General features: G+C 41.9%; 1 protein-coding gene across 2 annotated transcripts in view; it reads right to left on the bottom strand.

Moving 5' to 3' along the window:
• Positions 1–20,871, bottom strand: part of HSD17B4 (hydroxysteroid 17-beta dehydrogenase 4) — an 88,047-nt gene extending 67,176 nt beyond the window's left edge. The window contains exons 1-6 of one of the 2 annotated variants that reach the window (XM_047083778.1): positions 20,731–20,871; positions 15,921–15,974; positions 6,033–6,140; positions 4,076–4,135; positions 2,513–2,534; positions 2,359–2,405 (exon numbers count right to left, since the gene is read on the bottom strand). In XM_047083778.1, coding sequence (XP_046939734.1) covers positions 2,359–2,405; positions 2,513–2,534; positions 4,076–4,135; positions 6,033–6,140; positions 15,921–15,974; positions 20,731–20,788 — 349 coding nt within the window. In that variant the 5' untranslated portion in view covers positions 20,789–20,871. Of the gene's footprint in view, positions 1–2,358; positions 2,406–2,512; positions 2,535–4,075; positions 4,136–6,032; positions 6,141–15,920; positions 15,975–20,342; positions 20,415–20,730 lie in introns of those variants that run through there. The other variant, XM_047083786.1, reaches the window with a different exon arrangement.
• Between the last annotated feature and the right edge of the window lie 3,852 nt (positions 20,872–24,723).

Genomic DNA, 24,723 nt, shown 5'->3' with positions numbered 1-24,723 from the left:
ATCTAAATACAATGCCATCTTTAATTTAAAAATAATTTAATTTAAAAAGCCACTACTACAGGGGTGCCTGGGTGGCTCGGTCAGTTAAGTGTCAGACTTCGGTTCAGGTCATGATCTTGCAGCTCATGGCTTCAATCCCTTCGTCAGGCTCCAAGCTGCTGGTATAGAGCCTGCTTGGAATTCTCACTCTCTTCTCTCTCTCTCTGCCCCTCCCCCATTTTCACTTTCTCTCTCTCTCAAAATAAATAAACTTAAAAAAATAAAATCCACTGGAGCACCTGGGTGGCTCAATTAAGTGTCTGTCTTCAGCTCAGGTCATGATCTCACAGTCCATGGGTTCGAGCCCCACGTCGGGCCCTGGGGTGACAGCTCCGAGCTGGGAGCCTGCTTCAAATTCTGTCTCCCTCTCTTTCTCTGCCCCTCCCCTGCTCACACTCTCCCTCTCTCTCTCTCTCAAAAATAAATACTACAAAAAAAATTTTTAATCCACTACTATAAATATCCAAGAATTTTACACATACATTGGGAATCAACACAAACATTAAAGTGTAATGTATATGAATCACTATGCTGTGCATTTGAAAATAATATAACACTGTATGTCAACTATACTTCAATAATGAACATTTTTAATGAAATAAATAAAATTTTGAAAAAGCGTGATTATAAACTACACAGTTCACCGTCAAGAAAACGTTGCTCACTATTTCCCTATTTTTACCAGGGTAAACTATAAATGAGTTGGGGCAGAGGGGGTAAGAAAATGGAGGGAGAGAGGGAGGAGACAGGGTTAAGGCAGACCCATCTGCTTTTAGAGATGTCAATCTCATGAACACACAAGTTGGGGAATGATTCAGATAGACAAACAGCTGCAGATTTCATTTGTCCTCTTAATTATCAAGGTTTTACCATTACTTATTTTTGTTCTGATCTGGAACATCAACAAATGTTTTCACGTGTATATTAGAAGAATAAGGTAAAAATGAAAAGAGAGAAACTTAAGAAAGAAAAAGAAGAAAGGGAAGGTGACTAGGGGGTTCGGAATAGTGAGCCTGGGATAAAAGCAGAGGAGGAAACGGCCTGGCCCCACCAAAGTGGAAAGGAAATCGAAAAGGTAAGCCCCTTTTGCTAACTTTCTCAGCTTCTTTTTTTGCCCCAGTTGCTAAAACAGAAAGAGGAAATTAAAAGCCCTTCTTTGCTTAATTCTCAATCATAAAAATATTTTGCTTCTTCTGAAAGAACTCCTGGCCATTGTCCCCAGAAGCACATTCTATAGATGGTGATATGATTTACCTCAGTTGCCATGCCTCCCCAGGTCTCAGCCACCTTTGCTTACTTTCGTTCTGACAGCCAATGAAAGTAAAGGCATGAAGACCAAACGGCAGGGGACATGGGACAACTGTGACTTGTTTGTTATCTAAACTCAATCTTTCTGGGGCTCCTGGGTGGCTCAGTCAGTTACGTGTCCGACTTCAGCTCAGGTCATGATCTCACAAGTTCCACACTGGGCTCTGCACACGTCGGATTCTCGGTCTCCCTCTCTCTCTGCCCTTCCCTGGCTCACCACCCCCACCCCCAATCAAAAACAAATAAATAAACATTTAAAAATAAATAAATAAACTCAATCTTTCTGTGGCATTCCTAATGGGATTTTCCCCTACTCATTAGAAACTTTGAAATTACATCGATGGTTTTCCCTCCCCAGTTCTCAGAGCTCCAACATCTTCAGTGCCTCACACCCCTTCTATATCCTGCTCTGGCTCTTGAAATAGGAATCACACAAGCAGCTAAGCATGTTGAAGACCATTACAAAGAGTTAATACAGCTGAGGGGCACCTGGATGGCTCAGTCAGGTAAGTGTCCGACTCTTAAATTCAGCTCAGGTCATGATCTCACAGTTTGGAGATTCAAGCCCCATGTCAGGCTCTGTGCTAACAGTGAGAAGCTTGCCTGGCATTCTCTCTCCCTCTCTCTCTGCCCCTCCCCTGCTCTCTCTCTCTCTCTCAAAACTAACCAAAAAAAAAAAAAAAAAAAAAAAGAGTTAGTACAGCTGAGAAATGCTAACATCTTCTCAAGAAAAAGGGGAAAATGACTTGAAAGGCACAAAATCCTTTCAGGTAACTTCTGTCAACTGATTTAAAGTTTTCTGGTTTATCAAGTGTTAAAAGAAAATAAGCTACTTCCAAATGTTGTTGTCATTTTCAGTTGTAAAGTTTATTCATCATATTCATCATCTACATTTGGAGCAGCAAAAGTAGGCAGAAGTAGGTTTTTCCTTAAATATACAAATGTCTCAAATATTATAAGGTTAAATGGATAGGTTATGTCCCACAGAGATATATGTTACAAACAACTTACCCCAGTCTTCATCACTTATTCTAGCAAAAGAACCATCCCTCAGAATTCTAAAAACAATGATATTATATAGGTTAGAGGGGAGGAGTATCTACTTGGAAAAAAAAAAATTTCACAGACACATTATTTTACTTAAAATGAAAAAAGAAATACTCACCCAGCATTGTTGACCACAACGTCTACAACATAAAAAAAGAAAAAAAAAAAAAAATATATATATATATCCAAGTCACAAATATAAAAGCAAGCATGTTAATTTGCATTGGCTTACAATTCATATTTCTTTCAAAATTGGGGTCCCCCCCATGGAAAAGTAAATAATAATAGGAAAGAGTGATATCAGAAAAAAATTTTATACCTAAAGTAAAATAACAAAAAAAAACAAAAACAAAAACAAAAAACAATTCACAAGTATCACATCCTTATCAGTGCTTTCCTCTCAAACTTACATACATACGTTTTTCCACCTCCACCTTCTGTCAAAATTCTATCAGCTTATTTGTAGGATTAGGTGTTGTCCAACCTGTAAGGTTCTTAGCATTCAGTGGTAACCACAAGCCATCCCTCAATTAATCTCAGAATTCACTCAGAAAATCAAGTTTAAAAGATTTGTTTTTGCTACTCAAAAGTCAAAATCCCAGAAAGGAACCCATCAGAGTGAGAAACTAATGGCCTATCATAACACACACTTGTATTCCCACTATTTAAAAAAAAAAAAAAAAGGAACCATTTTTTTTAAGGTTCTTGTGGCTGTTTTCACCCTGTGACTTCTCACCTCTGTGGCCTCTATCCCTCTGTCAAACGATATGTAAACAAGTCCCTCATAAGATTAACCAAACATAACTAGAAAAACAAACATCCTAGCCAAAAATAAAAGCAGGGGGAGCACATTCAAATTATAAAAGTTAATGTCTTCCAGACTATAAACATGTTGGGCTTACCAGAGGTAATGTTTCCCTGAAGTAACTAATAACCTTTACTAAGAATGTGTGGAACTAAACGAAGAACATTATCTAGAGAGGGATAAACTAAACAACACATATGAAATGCTTCTTAAAAATAAAGATTTTAATTATATATAATTCATCTTAACTAATTTGCAAAACATTGAATCATTTTAATCTAAATCATAATTATCCCAAAATTCTACCGGGTCCTCTATTGCCAAAATATTTATTTTATAAACATATTTGAGGTATAATTAAATTATGATAAATAAGGAACTTAGAAAATGCTTCTAATTTTTTAAACATTCTTAAAATCTGAAAAAATATAAAACAAACTCGACACATTCTTGCATTAAAAAAAATGCCACCTCTTAGCCCTTTGTGTGAATGAGGTAGAGTATATAAAATAATTTGTAAAACAAATCTAAAAATTTAGTTATAAAGAAAGAAGGAGTTTTGGGGTGCATGGGTGGCTCAGTTGGTTAAGCATCCAACTTCAGCTCAGGTCGTCATCTCATGATTCACGAGTTCGAGCCCCGTGTCAGGCTCTGTGCTGGCAGCTCAAAGCCTGGAGTCTGCTTCATATTCTGTGTCTCCCTCTCTTTGCGCTCCCCCTGCTCACACTCTGTGTCTCTCTTTCAAAAATGAATAAACTTAAAAAAAAAAAATGTTTAAAAAAAGGAATTTTTTATAAGCCAAAATTACATCAAGAACATTTTATTAGGAAAGGTAGAAAGTGCTCTGTCAGGACCATAAACACAAAGAAACATCACCTATTCTTCCAAAAGCGTCCAATGCTGTCTTCACAACCTTCTCTCCTGCTTCTACTGAATCTGGGGGAAGGGAAAATTAGCGTAAAACATCAGTAATATCCCTCACGAATGACTCCTGAATTCTGTGGATCAGAGCACAGGAAAGATACTTTCTCAACAGAATTCATTTCCACAAAAATAAACGTGTATTACAGGCACATAACAAATCAAAATATAGATGACCTAATGTTACAAAAGAAATGTAGCCCCTAAAGCAATTATTTAACCTACTAAAAAAAGAGAGAGAAAGAGAAGGGGAATAAGGAATATTTGGCAAACGCTACCTGAAATAGCACTGTCTAGTACAACTTTCTGTCCTATTTCTGTACTAAGACAGTAGCCACTAACTGCTGACCTTGAAGTGTGGCTAGTATGACAGACCAACTGAGTATTTCATTTTGTTTAATTTGAAAAAGTCACACGGACACTTCCCCTTAAAGATGCAAATTAGAAATGAGGAGGGAGGAAAGGGGGTACACGTTTAATTTGAAAAAGCATGCCCAATGCTATATAACTACACATGGAGACACTGCATTATTAAATACAAAAAGTAAAGCTCAACAAAATAGCACAGCTTTCTTATTTTCTGTTCATCAGCCCAAGGGAAGAGCTCATAGGCCCACAGTTGTGTGTCAAATGGTCAGGTGTCAACATCACCCCTGCCTTTCTCTATGCTCTCTGCCATCACTTGGGAGGAGCCGGGAAATACATTCCCTTCCCTGAGATCCATACAGTGGAGTTAGATCTGCCAAAAAGAGATACCCACTAAAGGACAGAAAAGTAGGAAAAGCCTGCGGGTGCGGGCAAATCTTATGAGCAGAGTGCAGATGAAAGCTCGCAGGCACATCTAGGTGAGCCGTGAGAACCACGGACTGCAGGCTGACAAGGTTACCCGGTTTCCCAGACATGCCCTTCCAATGGTCATGCAAGCCTCTAACTCTTTGCATTAAAACGCTTCACACTTGGAAACCTAGAGGGGCCTCTGTTTTCCTCACTGAATCTTGGGTGATACGGGTTGCGTGTCAAAAGTCGGGGGGGAGGGGAAAAGGGGGGGTCTGGAATTATTATCTTTATAAAAGTGATTCTTTAAACTCCAGAACTTAAAAAAAAAAAAAAGTTGAAAACATTTTTCTAGATCCTCAGTGTGAAGAAGATGCTAAGATGTCTGTCTCATTATTCCCTGGAACACTCAAAACAAATCATTTCCTATTTCCCTTCCCTTAAGATTTCAAAATGAAGTCACTGGCAATCTAATTTTATCTCTGGCCAATAAAAACAATCTGATTTGCAGAGAAGTCAGTACGTACTCATTTCTGTTTGAGAAGGTTCCTTACAGATACTATTATAATCAATGTACCAAATGCTGTTTTCCTCCTGGCTTCATTTTAATGCCTAACTTTGAGTCTTAAGTTTTTCTACAGGTAAGAAAGTTACATAAGCAATGATTACTTATGCAAAATGGAATGCAGTGGTTGAGTAGAGAAAGGGGGCATTTCACTTCCCACGCTGTATTACTTCAAGAGCTGTTCTAAAACAATTTTTAAAAGAAGAATCTCATGTTACTCTGTAGAAATACATAAAATGTTTTAGCTAAAATAGGTCTTCCAAGAACAAGAGCATATTCATATCCACATTATTAATAATTTACTGATTTTATCATGTGCTTATTAATAAAAATATTACATAAACAATATGCTAAAAGCTAGACTCATGAAATAATCTACATCAAAAGTTTATGAAAACTGCGTATGTTATATAAGATAGATAGCCAAACAGATTTGGCTGACTCAGAAAAAAAATCTAATCTCCTAATCACAATGGAATGCTGAGGTATTTGTTCAATGATCACTAATGGGAGCAAAAGCGCTAATTGAAGGAGAATAAAAGAAAGAGTATATAGTTCTTTTGAATATCCTACCATAGTTGGCCACGGCTTTTCCACCTTTACTCCTTATTTCTTCAACAACCTTATCAGCAGCAGAGGAGCCTTTACCAACTCCCCTGAAGTCACCACCTAGGTCATTCACTGCAATGCAAAAACATACACAAGTCATTTCTAGACAGTCCAAATACGAACTGGAAATAAAATCCTACAGTGAATATATTTCTTCAATCACCTCTTCAATTCCCTCCTTCGGTAACCCCATCTCATTAAACACGCCATGACAGGCGCCTGGGTGGCTAAGTCAGTTAAGCATCCGACTCCTGATTTCAGCTCAGGTTGTGATCTCACGGTTCACGCGTTTGAGCCCCAAGTAGGGCTCTGTGTTGACAGAGTGGAGCCTGCATGGGATTTTCTCTCACTCTCTCTCTGCCCCTTCCCTGCTCGCAAGCATAACGCTCTCTCAAAATAAATAAAGAAAGAAACCTTAATAAACAAACACATCATGAGATACACACTTTCAAACATGCCTCTTTGTTTTTAGATACAGATATGAAGCAGATATTAAACACGGGCTCATGTCATGAAGCGTTCAACTTTGCAGTGGTTTTCCTTTTTTGGAAAGAAAAAGAACGTGATTCAACCCAGTTTCAGCAAAAAGAAGAAAAGTATTCATAAAACATATTGTATCAGGGTCTACAATAAAAGAGAGAAAGATTATTTATTAGAAGAGATCAGAAACTACATATAAAACTCACGCATTCAGTCACTGATTGATACCATGACTCCATTATTATGTGTTAAACAAGTGACCACCCTCACTACATAGCATCTCCCTATATCCAGCCATAAAGGTATAAACATTAATTGAGCATTTACTATTAGCAAGGAAATCTACGGAGAGGCACAAAGATGTGTAAAAGTGGTGTCTGTCCTCAAAGACTTTCTCATCTACTGAAAATTAAGTATGGGATAACTACAATAATGCACACATTTTATTTCTTTTTTTTTTAATGATGACTAAACAATCTTTTTTGTTTCTTTAATGTTTATGTATTTTTGACAGAAACAGAGACAGAACAGGGTTGGGGCAGAGAGAGAGGAAGACACAGAATCCAAAGCAGGCTCCAGGCTCTGAGCTGTCAGCACAAGAGACCGATACGGGGCTTGAACTCACAAACCATGAGATGGTGACCTGAGCTGAAGTCAGACATTTAACCAACTGAGCCACCCAGGCGCCCCTGCACAGATTTTAGCAACAAGTGTATGAAGGTAACAAAACTAAAGAATGGGAACAAAGGGGCGCCTGGGTGGCGCAGTCGGTTGGGCGTCCGACTTCAGCCAGGTCACGATCTCGCAGTCCGTGAGTTCGAGCCCCGCGTCAGGCTCTGGGCTGATGGCTCAGAGCCTGGAGCCTGTTTCCGATTCTGTGTCTCCCTCTCTCTCTGCCCCTCCCCCGTTCATGCTCTGTCTCTCTCTGTCCCAAAAATAAATAAACGTTGGAAAAAAAAATTAAAAAAAAAAAAAAAAAAAAAAAGAATGGGAACAAATAACAAAGTTAGTTTTATGTGATAATTTAAGGTAAAATTTATATAATAGTATGCAAAACCTAATGAAACGATATATAGAGCAAGACCAAAGAACTTGAAAAACACAATTTAATAAAAACACCTGGGACAAAGAAATAATTTACTTCGCAAGATGAACATTTGGGGAGTAAAAAATTTACCAGTTAATAAATGGCATGGTAGCATATACTAAAATTTAAAGTTTTTTTTAACATTACCAAATTCACGGTTGCCACATACGGAAAATTTTTTTTTTCTTTTGAATAGTTTTTCTTTTTTTTCCCCCCCTTTGGATGGGAGTCAAGGCTGGTGGGACTGGGTGATTAAAGAGACGAAAGAATGATGCAGAGAAAAAGCCAATACCAAGGCACCTGGTGGCTCAGTCAGTTGAGGGCCTGACTTTGGCTCAAGTCATGATGTCACAGTTCATGAGTTCAAGCCCCACATCAGGCTCACTACTGTTAGTGCAGAGCCTGCTTTGGATCCTCTGTCCCCCTCCCCTGCTTGGGCTCTTTCAAAAGTAAATAAATATTAAAATAAAAAAGAGAGACATTAGAAAAAGCCAAGGCCTAGCCATACTGAAAATCCACTAAGTCAGGTGTATTTTCACATAACGTTTTTAAGGAAATGCGCTTCTCAAAATGTGGCCTGGGATACATTTTTCTAACGATACAGTCTTATTGTCTTACCACAAATACAAACCGGTATGGAGGCACAAAATAATGAAAAGAGGTTTACATTATCCCTCAAGAGATGAAGAAAAGATTCTCAAGACTCAATTCCTATGAAATGTCCATTTCCGTGCAATTATTCCAATGACAGGAAACAACCAGTAAAAAAAAAATCAAGATTTTAAGACATGCAGCTAACAGTTTTTTAAGAGCCTTTTTAACTAAGTAAGGAAAAGTTCAAAAGCGAATTGGCAAACGGGATATTTAAGTAAAGAAACAACTGCTCTGTTGTGCAATAGAACACTACCCTCAAGTGGAAACTATTCAAAGTACAACCAAACACGTAAGCACTGAGGGTAAATAATTCACTGAGGTCAATGATATGCAATGAAACAATGTGAGACAGACTTATTTAAGACAAGTCTTTACACGAGAGTGCACTAAGTTAACCCTGACCCCCGTTGGTCATGCCATCATCACCAGACCTAACTCACAGGGTTACAACCTGAACTACAAAAGCACTCTGCTTTTGTGAAAACCTTTTTTAGCCACTGTATTATGCAAAGAGACATGTATCCATACTGTGTGACACTGTTACCACTAAAACGTGTGGCGAAGGAATAATAGTAAGTATATTTTTAAAATACCAATGCTACCTTACACCGGGAACGTAAACTGTGCATTTGTAGACAGCCATGAGGTACACTGCTCCTCTGATCTCCATAGACCTTCTTAGGAAGCTGGTGGGAACAGCTGTTCGAACTTTCACGGATAAGGAAAGTTTGGACAAGTTAGGAAACCTGCCCCAAGCTCCAAGGCAGTATGAAATGGCAAACCCAAACTAGAGCGCAGACGAACTAACAGTGCCTCTAATGCTGTAAACAAGTCTCTTTTATCCTAAAAAGGGTGTAATTTTTTCCACTAAATGAAAAGAGAACAATACGGAGTCGCCATACTATTTTCACTGTTCATCAGCCTAGTTCATCAGGAATCTTCTCCAGAGAGCCATAAATGTATCTAAATATTCGAAGGACCACAAAACGTGGACGCAGTGCAGATGTAGGGGTAGAGGTAGTGTCGAGGTAGGGGTGTCTTAAATTAGGTTCCAGTAACCAATTCTCCTGTCTCAACAACAAGATGGCATCAAAGGTATCTTTACTGGGAGAAAAAACAGAAAGTGGGAAACTGATCATCCAGAGTTCAGTCCTCGGACCTCTTCTCTTTCTCATTCATACTCACTACCTGGGTAACCTGATCCAGTCCCCTGGCTTCAAATACTACCCATAAACTGAGAATCTCCAGATTTATATAGTTCGCCTGTGTCCCCCACTAGTCACGTATCCCACTGCCTACTTAATAACTGTCTGAAAGTCTACCAGGAGCGCCTCCTCTCTGCCCATCTGGCCCTCCTTCAGGGCTTCTTGTCTCAGCAAATGGCCATTCTATCCTCTGCCTTCCCTGGCAACCCACATTAGCAAATCAGCAAATCCTGCCATATCTACCTTCACGATATACCCAGAATTTAACCCCTTTGTACCACCTACACTCCTATGACCTGTTTAAATCACCACCATCTCTTACATGCATTACTGCAATATCTTTTTTTTATATATATATATATATGAAATTTATTGACAAATTGGTTTCCATACAACACCCAGTGCTCATCCCAAAAGGTGCCCTCCTCAATACCCATCACCCATCCTCCCCTCCCTCCCACCCCCCATCAACCCTCAGTTTGTTCTCAGTTTTTTTTTTTTATATTTATTTTTTTTTATTTTTTTATTTTTTTTATATATATGAAATTTATTGACAAATTGGTTTCCATACAACACCCAGTACTCATCCCAAAAGGTGCCCTCCTCAATACCCATCACCCACCCTCCCCTCCCTCCCACCCCCCATCAACCCTCAGTTTGTTCTCAGTTTTTAACAGTCTCTTATGCTTTGGCTCTCTCCCACTCTAACCTCTTTTTTTTTTTTCCTTCCCCTCCCCCATGGGTTCCTGTTAAGTTTCTCAGGATCCACATAAGAGTGAAACCATATGGTATCTGTCTTTCTCTGTATGGCTTATTTCACTTAGCATTACACTCTCCAGTTCCATCCACGTTGCTACAAAAGGCCATATTTCATTTTTTCTCATTGCCACGTAGTATTCCATTGTGTATATAAACCACAATTTCTTTATCCATTCATCAGTTGATGGACATTTAGGCTCTTTCCATAATTTGGCTATTGTTGACAGTGCTGCTATGAACATTGGGGTACAAGTGACCCTATGCATCAGTACTCCTGTATCCCTTGGATAAATTCCTAGCAGTGCTATTGCTGGGTCATAGGGTAGGTCTATTTTTAATTTTCTGAGGAACCTCCACACTGCTTTCCAGAGCGGCTGCACCAATTTGCATTCCCACCAACAGTGCAAGAGGGTTCCCGTTTCTCCACATCCTCGCCAGCATCTATAGTCTCCTGATTTGTTCATTTTGGCCACCCTGACTGGCGTGAGGTGATACCTGAGTGTGGTTTTGATTTGTATTTCCCTGATAAGGAGCGACGCTGAACATCTTTTCATGTGCCTGTTGGCCATCTGGATGTCTTCTTTAGAGAAGTGTCTATTCATGTTTTCTGCCCATTTCTTCACTGGGTTATTTGTTTTTCGGGTGTGGAGTTTGGTGAGCTCTTTATAGATTTTAGATACTAGCCCTTTGTCCGATAGGTCATTTGTAAATATCTTTTCCCATTCCGTTGGTTGCCTTTTAGAATTACTGGGACCTTATGAAGATAAAAAGCTTATGCAATATCTTGACAGGACTCTGTGTTTCCACTTCTTACCCACCCCCTCTCTTTTTTCGTGGAAAATCACAAGAGTGTACAAGAGGAGTTAATAGTATAAAAGCCCCAACAAGCCCATCATCCTCCTCCACTTCTAAGACCCTTGCTCCTCTGCAATCATTCTCCACATGGCAAGCAGAGTGATCCATTTAAAACTTCAGGGCGCCTGGGTGGCTCAGTCGGTTAAGCGTCCAACTTCAGCTCAGGTCATGATCTCGCAGTTTATGAGTTCAAGCCCCATGTCCGGCTCCGTGCTGACAGTGCAGAGCCGGCTTGGATTCTCCCTCTCCTTCTCTCTCTGCCCCTCCCCGACTCGTGTTTTTTTTCTCTCTCTCTCTCTCTCACATAAACTTAAAAAAATTAAAATAAATAAAATTTAAATTAGGGCATGCTGCTCTGCCATTCACACTCACCAAAGGCTTCCCATCTCCATCAGGGTAAAAGCCGGTCCTGACTCAGAACTAAATGGTCTTATGCACCCTGGCCTCCTGTGAACTCTCTGCCCTCATCTCTGGGTTTTGTTCCCTGTGATGATTTTGCTGCAGCTGCACCGGCCCTCTCATTGACCCTAAACATGCTGAGCCTGCCCCTGCCTCAACACAGAGGCACTGGGTGTGCCCCTGCCATAGGCTCCTGGGCCCCCCATCTTGTCCCTTGCCTATAGGTCTCTCCTAAGAGCTCTCTGGTTTTCTCTCCATATCGTTATCTGATATATATACACAGGTATTCACTGCCTGTCTCCCCTCCACACACCCCTAGAACATCAGCTCTGTGAAAGCCGGGCCCCTGTCAGTTTTATTCCCCACTCCACCTCCTCGACTCCTAGAGCAATGCTTGCTACCTAACAAGCACCCAGTAAATTAAGTGCTGGATGAATAAATGAGCCCAGATGATGCTACAAACTGTATGGATTACTTTTAGTTTCTCAAAACCAGGGTTTTTAAGCGATAAATGGCTAAGAGCTATTCTAAAGCTATCTTTACAGGCTGTCACCCATAACCTGGGTTAGTGACAGTCATAGGAAGCATCTGGGGAAGACGTGAGCGTTGCATGTATAGCTCATTTATTATAAGCCGGAATCCACACGTGCTTTCTCGTGATCTCCGTGTGTCACGTAACCCATTCCCTTCTTCAGCACGTAGGTCTTGACCAATTACTAAGCGAAGCACTATGCTCACACGTGAAGAGAATACCTCAGTACATAAGGCAGGCCCTTTTCTCTAAGAATCTAGAAAAGGAACACGTGTTAGATAAGGAGGCTGGGATGCCCATGAGTTGTGACATATATCCAAGTCCTAAGCACAGTGCCCAGCACGTGGCAGGCAGTCCTGACTACTGGCTCCTTGCTTTCCCCTTAGAAAGACATCAAATTGTTGATGCCACTGAACCCCTACCATAATCCTGAAAGTCAGACAAGGTGGTTACCAATAGTGTGTGAGAGGTCACACGATTAGGCAGTATGGCCAGGACTGGAAACGGGACCTAACTTCAAAGGCAGCTCACTTTCCCCACCACGGTTCAGCTTTTGGCCATGAGGATCACACAGGGGTAGAGACATGGGCTCTGGCATCAGCCCCCAAGAATCTGAAAGGCACCTTTACCAGTCACTGTGTAACTGTAGCCCAGGAAAGAAATGGTGCCCACCTCATATAAGAGGATTAGGATTTGGGTTACCCAAAGGTGCTACTTCTCCAGCTCAAGAACAGAAAACTTTCCTCCTTGCTTACTGTCAAAGAAGAGGTTCTTCTTGCTGCACAACTTCAGTTTTTTTCATGTTCGTGCCCTCAAGAGAAAACTTAATATTTAGAGTAGTGGACACAGCTCACCTACTGAGCAAAATTCAAAACTATTCCACTCCCAGCATTCCCTTCAAATATGGGCAAACATTTCCTGTAAGTTGTAGTTTCTAGAAAACCAAACATCCTTTGTTGTAACTATTAGCCAAAGGCTGAGCAGTCCTTATGCCCAGACTGAAACCTCCCCTAAGGTTTTCTATTATGCAACATAAAACACAGCAATCAGGGGCGCCCTGGTGGCTTAGTCGGTTAAGTGTCCAACTCTTGATTTCAGCTCAGGTCATGATCTCATGGTTCATGAGATGAAGCCCCATGTCCAGCTCCACAGAGACAGTGTAGAGCCTGCTTGGGATTCTCTCTCTCCCCCTCTCTCTCTGCCTCTCCCCTGTTTTTGCATGCTCTCTCTCTCGAAAAAAAATAATAAACTTAAAAAAAAAACTCTATTAAAAAAAAAACATAGCAATCATATTAATACAGAGTTAGAGAATATCTTAAGTGATGCTTGGCCAAGTGATTTCCTTTGGTCACTGAAATGTGAGTGGAAGTGGATTTCAGAGCCACCAAGCAGACCCACTGGTATTTCTCATCCATCCACCACCAGCAATGTCCCAGACAGAGCTGCTCCTTTAACTGGAATCCTGAAATTAGGAAGACGCTTAGAGCAGAGACACAGCTGACCAGAAGCTGAAAGCTCACAAAAAACATGAAATAATCCTTTATTATTCTACATCACTGAGATACATTTGTTTATCCGGCATAACCTGACATAGGTTGACTTATATGAGAAACAAGTTCTTCTATCCCTCTGTTCTTACTTCTTACTGGACTCTGAGCTAGTCATAAAATTATCGGAGGAATCACCCTCCCACAAACGAGACGTTCTGATGTCACGCCATTCCTCTACTTTTTCTACTTTACTCCTCTACTTTTTCTTACTCATGTAAAACATACACGAGCAGAACTAACATTAACAAAGGAGAAACATTAGTGTGCGTGAGGCACCCCGGAAGCAGGGCATCTAGGTTTTCAAAAGCTGAAAGAGAGGGCAGCAGTGGTCGGGGAAGAACACAACTCACGGCTGGCCTAGAAAGCTCATGGGTAAGTCACAGAATAAAAAGCTGTAGAAAATATCAGCCAAAAGCTAAGCAGTATGACACAGTCTGACTTCTCCCCTCCACCAAACTACATCTGGCTCTTCAATCAAGTTTGACAAATATTTTTCCAAGGGGCAAAACTGCCTGCCTCGCCAGAGTTCTACCAGCACTTGTGGCAACACTCCTCTAAGGGACATGCCATGCCTATTTATCTGCTTGCTGGAACTCAAAAACTCCTCTCCCCAATTTAGTAAGTTCAGCGGTAACACAAAAATATAGGGAACCTGATCCACACAAACACACATTGCTGTAAATTTCTCTCCAAAACAAGTTTATAAACTAAGATTATACTTAATCACGACAAGTAGGACTTTATCCAACCAGTGTCAAACACACACCAGGACCTCCCCCATTCCCTCCAGAACGAGTCTGCTTCAAACAACAATAAGGGCCCCAAGGAACAAAGTACCTTCTTTGCACAAGGATATATTCCAGGTCCTATAGGAGATAGAGAAGATAAAACAAGGACCTTATACTTACAGAAGTGAGTAGAAAAAAAAATGTAAATGCATAAAAGTTAAAAGTTAATAATATTAAGAAATGGATAGCAAAAGAAAAAAAAAAAGACAAAACAGTAACAACATGAAATATCTTGGGAAAATGTGGCAAAGAGGGCCGGAACTATATACCCTCTAGCTAAATTCCACAATGTCAAAATGTGTCCTTGTCACAAGAAGATGGCATTAATGGACAGTGGACATGACCTTAAGCAAGGAACATCCAAAGACTCTGTGTCCCTTCCATAAAGGTAAGCTACATAGGGGCACCTGGGCGGCTCAGTCGGTTAAGCGTCCGACTTCGGTTCAGGCCATGATCTCACAGTTCATGGGTTTGGGCTCACATCAGGCTCTGTGCTAACAGCTCAGAGCCTGGAGCCTACTTGGGTTTCTGTGCCTCCCTTTCTCTCTGCCTCTCCCCAACTTGCACTCTGTCTGTCTGTCTCTCTCTCTCTCTCTCAAAAATGAATAAACATTTTAAAAAATTAAAAAAAAAAAAAGATAAGCAACGGATCCACACTGAGGGAGAAGAGTATATTCAAATGTCCTGCTTGGGTGTTCTTTAGAAAACCAGGCTATGCACTTACCCTTTTGTTATGCATGGCTCCATAAACAAATCGGAGGAAATTTGTTTCTCTGTATTCCTTAGTAAGAGGTAGAAAAAAGGGCTATAGAAAGTCATCATGGGCGAACAATTTTATCCCAGCAAAGATACTAATAAATATTGGGCCATATCATCTGCCTTACCCACCTACCCTGCACTGAACACTCATTCATTTATTCCCCACAAAGGAATGGCTGAAGACGAATCCACTCCTGTGTGCACACCACATCATGTCAGTCCAAAACGTTTAGATTCCTACAACCTCCCACCTTTGGGATTCTTCAGTACAGCATCTTCTAACTGATGAGCCATAATCAAATTCATGCAACTGCCTCTCCAATTAAAACTTTAAAAATGTGTTGCAAAAAGCTTCCATGTGAAAAATTTTAATGAAAGAGGTTTAAAAAAAACAACAACATACTTTGGATTCTCTGACTCCAAACTTGTAGTCCTCAAAATACTTCTTATTCTTATCAATATACTTACACAGATTCATCTCGAACCAGCCTTCTATCTCAAAAACTTACAGCTGGCAATTTACCAAATTCAAGAACTTCCTTTTATACAATAAATGCCTGACCATCTTTATCAATTCTGTTTATGTGCAAAGTCTGTGAAACTAGTCTACTTTAAAAAGTAAGTTATAAAGTCATTCTCAAGGAGGACAATTGTGCTGGCAGAAGAAATTAACCAGTGATGAAATCTGACTTGGGCAAATTTGCTATAAAGGCAAAGCTGGCTGACTTGTGAAGACTCTACTTTAAATACCAGCTACTCATTAAAAAGAAAAATATCAACTTACCAACAACTGATGCACCTCTTTCTGCAAACGCCAGGGCATAGGCTCGGCCCAGTCCTAATGAAAAATAAAATAATCAGAAAGTTGACCAAATGTTGGCATCATTTTTTTGGTCCGCTCAAATCAACCCCTATTTCAAAGTAACTGGTGAGAAATTAATTATATTACAGTTGTAGTGTCTTCATTGGTACTCTCAACATCTATTTTACCTTCTTCAACCTATAGAGGTCTGAAAGCTTAAAACTATATTTTCTATCTATTCTGCCTACCATTTCCTACCCCTCTACCTAGCTGCTAGGCTGGCTCGATGTGGGCACCACCATTACATGTATTTGCCTACCAGGAAGGTGGAAAGGAGGCAAAAGTTACCTTACTGTGACTTCTGGCTGTTGCTGTTGGTTAAGAGGCTGATTTCTTGAAGTTTCCTAGATATTAAGAAACAGTGAGTGGGGAACCTGGGTGGCTCAATCAGTTGAGCGTCTGACTCTTGATTTCAGCTCAGGTCATAATCTCATGGTTTATAAGACCGAGTCCTGTGTTGGGCTGTGCGCTGACAGCACAGAGGCTGCTTGGAATTCTCTCTCCCCCCCCTCTCTCTCTGCCCCTCCACTGCTCACTCTCTCGCTTTCAAAATAAATAAATAAACAAAAGAAAAAGAAGGAAGGAAGGAAGGAAGGAAGGAAGGAAGGAAGGAAGGAAGGAAGGAAGGAAGGAAGGAAAGAAAAGGAAAGAAAAAGAAAAGAAAGAGAAGAGAAAACAAGGAAACAGTGGTTATAGGGGCAACTTCTTGATCTAGCTCCCTAATCTCTGGACAGCACCTTCTGTTCTCTAGATCCTTGATATCCAGGGCTGTTTGGGCTGCAGCAGTTCCAGAAGCAGCCGCAGGGGTAGTAGCTCCCCTAATGAACCACTTCCCATATCTTTCCGCAAGTCAATGCAAGAGGAAGTGCCTAAGACCCAGTGCCTGTGTTAAATCCTTTCCTGCTCCAAATATTTAGAGATTTCTAAATCCTGCACTGAACCCTGACTACATAATCACCAAACACAAAAAATATTTAATTCTGACTCAAAAGTATGAGGTGTAAATTTGTTATCTGAAAATATATATACACTTAGGAGTTTTCTGGGAAACAGAAGTGTGTGACTAGCAACCAAGGGAGGAATGCTTGCAGGGCGCCTGGGTGGCTCAGTCGGTTGAGTGTCCAGCTTCAGCTCAGGTTGTGATCTCGTGGTCCATGGGTTTAAGCCCCACAGCTTGGAGCCTGGAGCCTGCTTCAGATTCTGTGTCTCCTTCTCTCTCTGCCTCTCAAAAGTAAGTAAACTCATGCTGTCTCTCTCACTCTCTCAGAAATTAGCAGACATTTAAAGAGAGGAATGCTTGCTTTTGTATTGTTTAAATTGTTTTAGCATGTATACATTTTTTATTTAAATTGATTGGCAAATGTGATTAGTAGCTTAAATTTAATTTAAATGGATAAAGAAGTATACAAAGAAGAAAGAACCCAAAAGATAGTTTTCCAAAACTGAAAGATATCACCAAATAATTTATTTTACAAGTTAATTCACCATTTTTTTTTTTTTTTTAGAGAGAGAGAGCAGGAAGAGGGGCAGAGGGAGAGAGAGAAAAAAAATGAACTCCAAGCAGGCTCCATGCTCAGTGCAGAGCCTGACTCAGGGCTTGATCCCACAACTCTGGGATCATGACATGAGCCAAAATCAAGAGTGGGACGCTCAACCAACTGATCCGCCCAGGCGCCTCTTTTTCAGAAATTTTTTTAGAAGTTAATCCACTTTGAATGGATAAGAGAGACCTCAGCCAATACAAGAATTCAAGTCTTCTCATATTTTATACAAGCAAGGCTGAAGCACTTGTTCTAAACATGGTGTTTAAAGAAATCACATGCTCATGACCAGAATGCAAAATTAATGGTAACACAGTAGAAAATCATCAGATGAAAGGAACAGGGTAGGTCTCTCGGAGAGAGAGTGACCTAATCAGAAAATTACCTCAACTTAAAATCAAGATACACAGTTCTCTCAAAAGATTGTAAGTGATGTACTTTTATCACAAAGGCCCATATAAACTGTACACAAATCTGCACACAAAGTAAAAAATGACAGCCTCCTTTTTCCTCCAATACCACTAGCCCACAGCAGACTGGTAAGGGTCCTTCCAGATTCTAACATGTGTGCTTAGGTAAACATTATTTAACTACTTCATGTCCATTAGTCTGCCTCCCCACTTAAACTAGAAGGCTCTTGATGGCTGAGATTGAATATGTCACTCTTTTGCATTTCCCACAACTTGGCTTTAAGGGCCAAGGGCACAAAAAGTTAAATCCAAGAGCCTCCATTTTGTCTTAATCTCTTAAATCCTGTCTTAAATCTCCCCCACACCTAAATACACTGCCAATCACCCCCTCCCCTCCATTTCTTTCTTTCTCTTTTTTTTTTTTTTTTGACCTTAATTTCTTTAGCATTGTTAAATCTCAGTTGATTCTTAACTCAAACTGCTGGTTCAGTTTCTCTTGGATGGCTTACACTTCTCTCTACTCTAACAATGGAGCCCCTGAGAATAGCTTCCTAGACTCTTTCACTCTGTAGCTTTATCAGTCTAAGGAATTCAGATGACTTCCAAATCTCTCCCCTGACTTCAGGATCTCCACCTACTCACACCCTTCTCACTATCTCCAGATCCAACATTTGCTAATCTCATAACCATCTCGAATTCAAAATGGCCTGACTCCCTTCTTTCCCGGCCCAAATCCTCCACTCTCAACAGTTACATCCCCAATAACCATTTCAGTCAGCTAATAAACAGCTGTTATACCCTGTTATCCCCCTGTTGTACTACCAATCATGCCAAAAGTGTTTACATAAAGCCTGGACAATTCTAAACCTCTCCTATCAGGTTATTTCACGTAATAAATCTCCCATTTTGTTGCTCCTGAAATACATTAAACTAATCTATATTTCAAGCTACACAACAACACTTTAATAATGCAGATATATTTCTCTTTAGCTGCAGAATATGAGTGGATTGAAGTCAGACTAATTCCCACACAGGCCCAGTAGGCATTCATGGACACCCTCTCCAGAGATGTTCAGCACTACCTCAGTTCAATGGGTTTGGATCTCTAAATAAGAACCCCAAGACTCAAGGACAATGGTCTCTGTGGCAGGACTGGAATTTGATCCCTAGCTCCCTTCCCCAATGATGATCTGGAACAGTCTCTACTTCACCACAAAACTCCCTCATATTGGCAACAGCTAATGATTGTATCATAATCCAGGCAATGGAAAGTCTGCACAGCTCTTTAAGACACAAATCAGTTTGTAAACAGGAGGTACTAAGTCCTTAATTGTCGAGTCACAACTCTAATGATTCACAAAATCAATTTCGTAGGTTTTGCAATCTGCATGTACTTAGTGAAAGAGAATAGAAAATTTTAGAGTGCACTTCATTTACTATGTACCATGTCAGGAACTTGCTTCAAATATAAATGATGTACCTGTGTACTGAATCTTGGTGCAAAATGCATTTCATACTGTGAATCACTATCAAAAGAGGCTTAAAACACTGAGGGCATCACTTAATTATTTCCATCAAAAGCAAAGTGTAAACCAAATGTTTTCCTAAGGACATACGATCATTTTAGAATGAATATAGCGAGGAATACAAACTTGGCCACCAATTAATACTAAAGCACTTTCCAAAAGGCAGCATTAGAATCCATTCTATCAATGGAGATACAAAGATACAAATGGACCAACTGGAATAATTCCACTGATGTGACTGTTAATACACAATTTAAATTAATTACACATTAGGTCTATTTTAGATATAAGGTACCACCAAAGGGGATTCAAAGGCACTGAAGGTCAAGATCCCTACATGTGGTGGTTACAGAGGGGAAACACTGTAAAATCACACTGCCAAGCACTGGTATGGGTATGGTATGGGTATGAGTGGTTTTAGTTTTTTCTCCTTCAAGAATGGGGTTATTTCACATAACAAATCTCCATTTTGTTTCTCCCGAAACACAGGAAGATCTGGTCTACTTCAGAAATGTCTCTGCCCACCAGTTTGTCCCCACTCCACTCCCACACTAACGCCTGCCTGACTACTGTAGGCATTTGAGGCTTGATAAGCATACCAACTTAAACTTCAACAAGAAGACTCTTATCAGATAACTTCTTTAAAGAGGAACTTCTCAAGATGCCCAAATCAACCGACAGATGAAAAGAAACACTGCATGGTTGACTTTTCAAAGGCAAGGGGCTGACATCTCTACTCTTCTGCTGGGGGTGGGTGCGGCGGGAGGTTCCTGCCGCGAACGACTTTCCTGCAACCTTTAAAAGACTTGACGACAGGCCTAAGAGTCGCAAGAAGGGTCGCGATTGAGCGTCATTAGCAACTTTTACCCAGTCCTGCAAGCCGTAGTCCAGCCCGGCCTCCGTCTTGCAAGACCCAAGGCCTTGGGAAGCGGCCACAAGGAAGGTGAGGCAGGAAGCGAGCTGCACGGGACTGTGTGACGACGAGGTGTTGATGGCTCCCCACTCAGTGCTGGCCAGGCCCACCTCTCCCTGCTCGGCAGAGTCGACGACCCAAGAACAGCTGTTACCCTTCCTCCCTCCCGGCCCACCGGCTCCAGTGGGTCTCCACAAATCGCCTACTCCCGCCGCCCCACCGCTGCCCGCAGCCCCGACGCTAGGAATGCAGCTCTGGCTGCGAGGGTATCCTGGGACGAAAAGGGGGTCTCAGGGTGCAACAGCTAGACCGGCGTCCGCCCTCCGGCTTTCGCGTGCTCACCTCCCCCCGCGCCGGTGACCAGTACCACCCGCCCGTCGAATCGCAGCGGCGAGGCCATGAGTCCTGCCTGCGACACACACACAAGCCGAAATGCCGCAGCTCAGACTGAGAGACCGAAAGGAGAGGGGGAGACGCGTAGGCGGGATGGGAGTGACCTGCGGATTTTAGGCAAGGACGCCGTAGTTTTCCAAGTGCGCCTGCGCGAGAATCCCTTGGAACTCTGGGAAATGTAGTCCGGCGTGCTTCACGTGGCTGCAAGAGCCAGCTCAGACGGTTTGGCTTGAAAGGGCCACTTTTGCTGCTGGAAGTAGTGGGACCTCCTAGGACCTGTGCAGTAAAATGGCTCACACGACACCAGGCTTACCTCCATGCTCTTGTCGTTTTGTCATTCACTCAAAACTGTTTTCTGGACTTTGGCCCTAGCCTTAAATAGCTTTAAGACATAGCCTCTAAGAAAGGCACCTTTACCAATGGGTAAAGATTTCTTACAATGTAATACTTGAACCTCATGCATGAAAATCATCCGAGAACTGTCAAAAACGGACAGTCCTAGAACCTGAAAGTGAACTCCCAAAGAAGAAACTCGGGGGACAAAAACAAAAACAAACTTTTAACAAGTGCTCCTAAATGACCTTCGCTTTTGTATATTAAGAAAGGTCATATGGGGCGTCTGGTTTGCTCAGTTGGTTAAGTGTCGGACTTCAGCTCAAGTCAAGATCTGGACGTTTGTGAGTTCCAGCCCCGCATCAGACTCACTGCTCACTGCAGAGCCTGCTTCAGACCCTGTCTCCCACTCTCTCTGCTCCTCCCCCACTTGCGCTGTCACAAAAATAAAACATGAAAGAAGAAAAGAAAAGAAAAGAAAAGAAAAGAAAAGAAAAGAAAAGAAAAGAGGGCACAGTGGATTGGGTGGTGACTTCGCCCCAGGTCATGATTCCTGGTTCGTGGGTTCCAGTCCCGCTGTCGGGCTTTGTGCTGACAGCTCAGAGCCTGGAGCCTGCTTGGGATTCTGTTTCTCCCTCTCTCTCTGCCCCTCCCCCACTCACACTGTGTGTGTGGGGGGGGGGGCTCAAAAATAAATAAACGTTAAAAAATTTTTAAAGAGAAAGGTCATATGGTGTGATTCATTTATCACTGATTCAATACTTACAGGCGGTAGACACAAGTTTACAGATGAACAATCAGGTCCTCCAGAGGTGTTCAAAGTTACTAAAGGTAAGCCTTTCATAACCTTACAGCATGATAAAACACATGACAAATCTGTACAGGTCTGCAACTAGTGCCAAAATAAACGGCCCCTATCCTTAGGGTGAAAGGGGAAATTTCCAAAGGAGATGATGCACAAAGACCCTTAAAAAGTGAGCTCTGCAAACAACGAATATTACAGGCAATGGAAACACTAGCTAGATGCGGGGGAGGGAGGATGTAAAGCCGCAGAAATAGCCAGTCGGTCAGATCATGTTTAGCTGTTTTAACTTATTGCAAATGGTTTTAAGCAGGATTACTCCAGACTACACATTAACATCGTGGAAAGCTCACTCTGCCTCATTATTGACGATTGGTTGGAAGTGAACAAGGTGAGCAGAAACCTACTGGGAAAAATCGTGGAGATTCAAAGTAAGACAGAGGAAATGTTGGAGAGGGAAAATCTGGAGATATTTCTGGAAATGGGGTCAGCTCTTTGTGATTAGTTGACTGTGAATGTGAGGAACGATTGAACCCCGGTATTTCTGGCTTGAGAATCTAGGTTATGGTGGGCCATTCTTCAAAATAAGGAATAGTGAGAGAAGAGCAGCTTTTGAAGGGAACACGGCTTCGATTTAGGGCAAACTGCATTTGGGAAGGGAAGCGAAGCTACAGCTGGAGTTGTCTACAGACAGCTGTGATTCTAGAGCACTGAGAGTTTTTGGTATCCTTGAACTCAAGCCTAAAGCTCCAGAGAGCAGTCCTTTCTTTCACAGAAAACTAAACCAGCACCCTGCTGTCTTAGTCATTTGTCCACATCTGCCTTATGACGTTTGAACCCTGAATTCTGCTGCTCATTGAAACCCAGGAAGGACAGCCCAGAGCGCGCTGGACCCAAAGACAAGAGGATAAGGGTGTTAAGAATTCTTTCCCCGCACTTCTGGCGGAACCTTGCCCCGCCCAGGCATCGCCTCCAACCAATGGGAACGCGCCGCCTAAAAGGCGGAGCTCACCTCTCTGATCCGGGCCTGTGCAGCTGCCACCCTCTTCCCTAAGGCTCCTCGGTTCAGGCCAATGGCAAACTTCTTTGCTTGTTGGTCATGAAGAACGCCTGGAGGCCTCAACCGCAGGCATTTCGAAGGCAAGCTCTGCTCACCCTGTAAGTGAGCCGGGGGCAAGGCCAAATGGGAATCCCAGGTTCAAGAGTAACCCTGTGTGACAACTCAGGAAATATGGGTCTCCAGGTCCCTACTTCCTACCCACGAAGGATGGAATTTCAGCGACTGAGTAAAGCCTCAAGCTAGAACCCACAGGGAAGCACTGGCCCATTCGCCAAACTCCCCTGATTTAAGATGTTGCAATAGCTGGACATCTGTTTTTATATAGTGTTGTAATCTCTGTTGCTTAATCCAGTAACCCAGTTCTTCTGTTGGAAGGGGGAAAAAAAAAGACTGCGTTCATTATTCCTACTTACAGAAATGTAAGCACAAAATGAACCCAGGTGACTTACTCTCAAGTGCTTTCAGCCAAAGGCCTGCAACAGGAGCCAGAAGTAAGGATTTCTCAGCCATTGCTGGGGAGCCAGTACTCCATGTCCCAGACTCACAACTGGGCACTGGCTTGTCCCAGACCAGGGCCAACAGGCATGACCAAGCACCAACTAATCTTCAATGATTACCCAATAAATATGCTTTGAATATGAATGAGAGGCAGCACAGATTTAAGACCTAGAGTCTTGGAAGTTAATACACTACCAGAGCACTGCTATCTATGTGTAAGTTATTCTCTAGTGTTCTTAGGTTACCCTCACATCCTCATTCTTGTGGGAGGGGAGGCGAAAAAGGACACTTGAACTTGCCAGTTAAAGGCAACTCCATCTGTTTGAGGGTGAATGCTATCTTTCAGGATTTCACCCTCCTCCTTCTGGCCCAAATGTCACCTTAACAGAGAGGAAAGGTTTGGCAGAAGCGGAGCCATGCTGGCCTCGTTTTTCCCTTCTAGCTACTGATAAAGTGCATGGGCTTAGATAGTCCTAGAATCTGCTCTGCATTCTTTGTCACTCTCTGAACTGTTTTAGCAACTTCTGTGTAAGTCTAGACCCATAAACATATGTAGGCAAATAAAAAAATTACTCAAATACAATTTTAAAATAAATCAGAAATATGTATGTATGTATCTATCTCTTCCATACCAGCCAGGAGCCAAAAGAGACAGGAGTAGGTAGGACCTAATGCTTGCTCATCCTGTACACTAACAAGACCATTGCCATGCTGCTGCAGTTACCCTCTGATAATTCAAGGTCACTTGCATGGCAGTGACTTCTCAGAGTCAAAATTATCCTTTTCATTGTCTCATTTCTTCAAACTCAGGTCCCAGGGAGGGAACAAGGAGTGCTGCATCCCTGAAGAACCCAAGCCAACCACACCCCCTATCAGCTACCTTCCTAATCTTTCTCCATCCTCTCCCCAATGAGAATTCTATTTAATCTTTCCTGCTGGTCAAAACTCCTCCTAAGTTTGTCCTCTTTGCTCCCATTTTATGGATGTCTCTTTTTTTTTTTTTCAACGTTTATTTATTTTTGGGACAGAGAGAGACAGAGCATGAACGGGGGAGGGGCAGAGAGAGAGGGAGACACAGAATCGGAAACAGGCTCCAGGCTCTGAGCCATCAGCCCAGAGCCCGACGCGGGGCTCGAACTCACGGACCGCGAGATCGTGACCTGGCTGAAGTCGGACGCTTAACCGACTGCGCCACCCAGGCGCCCCTGGATGTCTCTTTTCTAAGGGGTTACTCTTCTAAGAGAGATGC

Source organism: Lynx rufus, unplaced genomic scaffold, assembly GCF_022079265.1.
Source record: "Lynx rufus isolate CCGP_SWC_20201006 ecotype Redwood Valley unplaced genomic scaffold, mLynRuf1.p SCAF_1, whole genome shotgun sequence".
NCBI classification, from domain to species: Eukaryota; Metazoa; Chordata; class Mammalia; order Carnivora; family Felidae; genus Lynx; species Lynx rufus.
The sequence above is the reverse complement of the archived record's forward strand: the minus strand, read 5'-3'. Positions and strand labels throughout refer to the sequence as shown.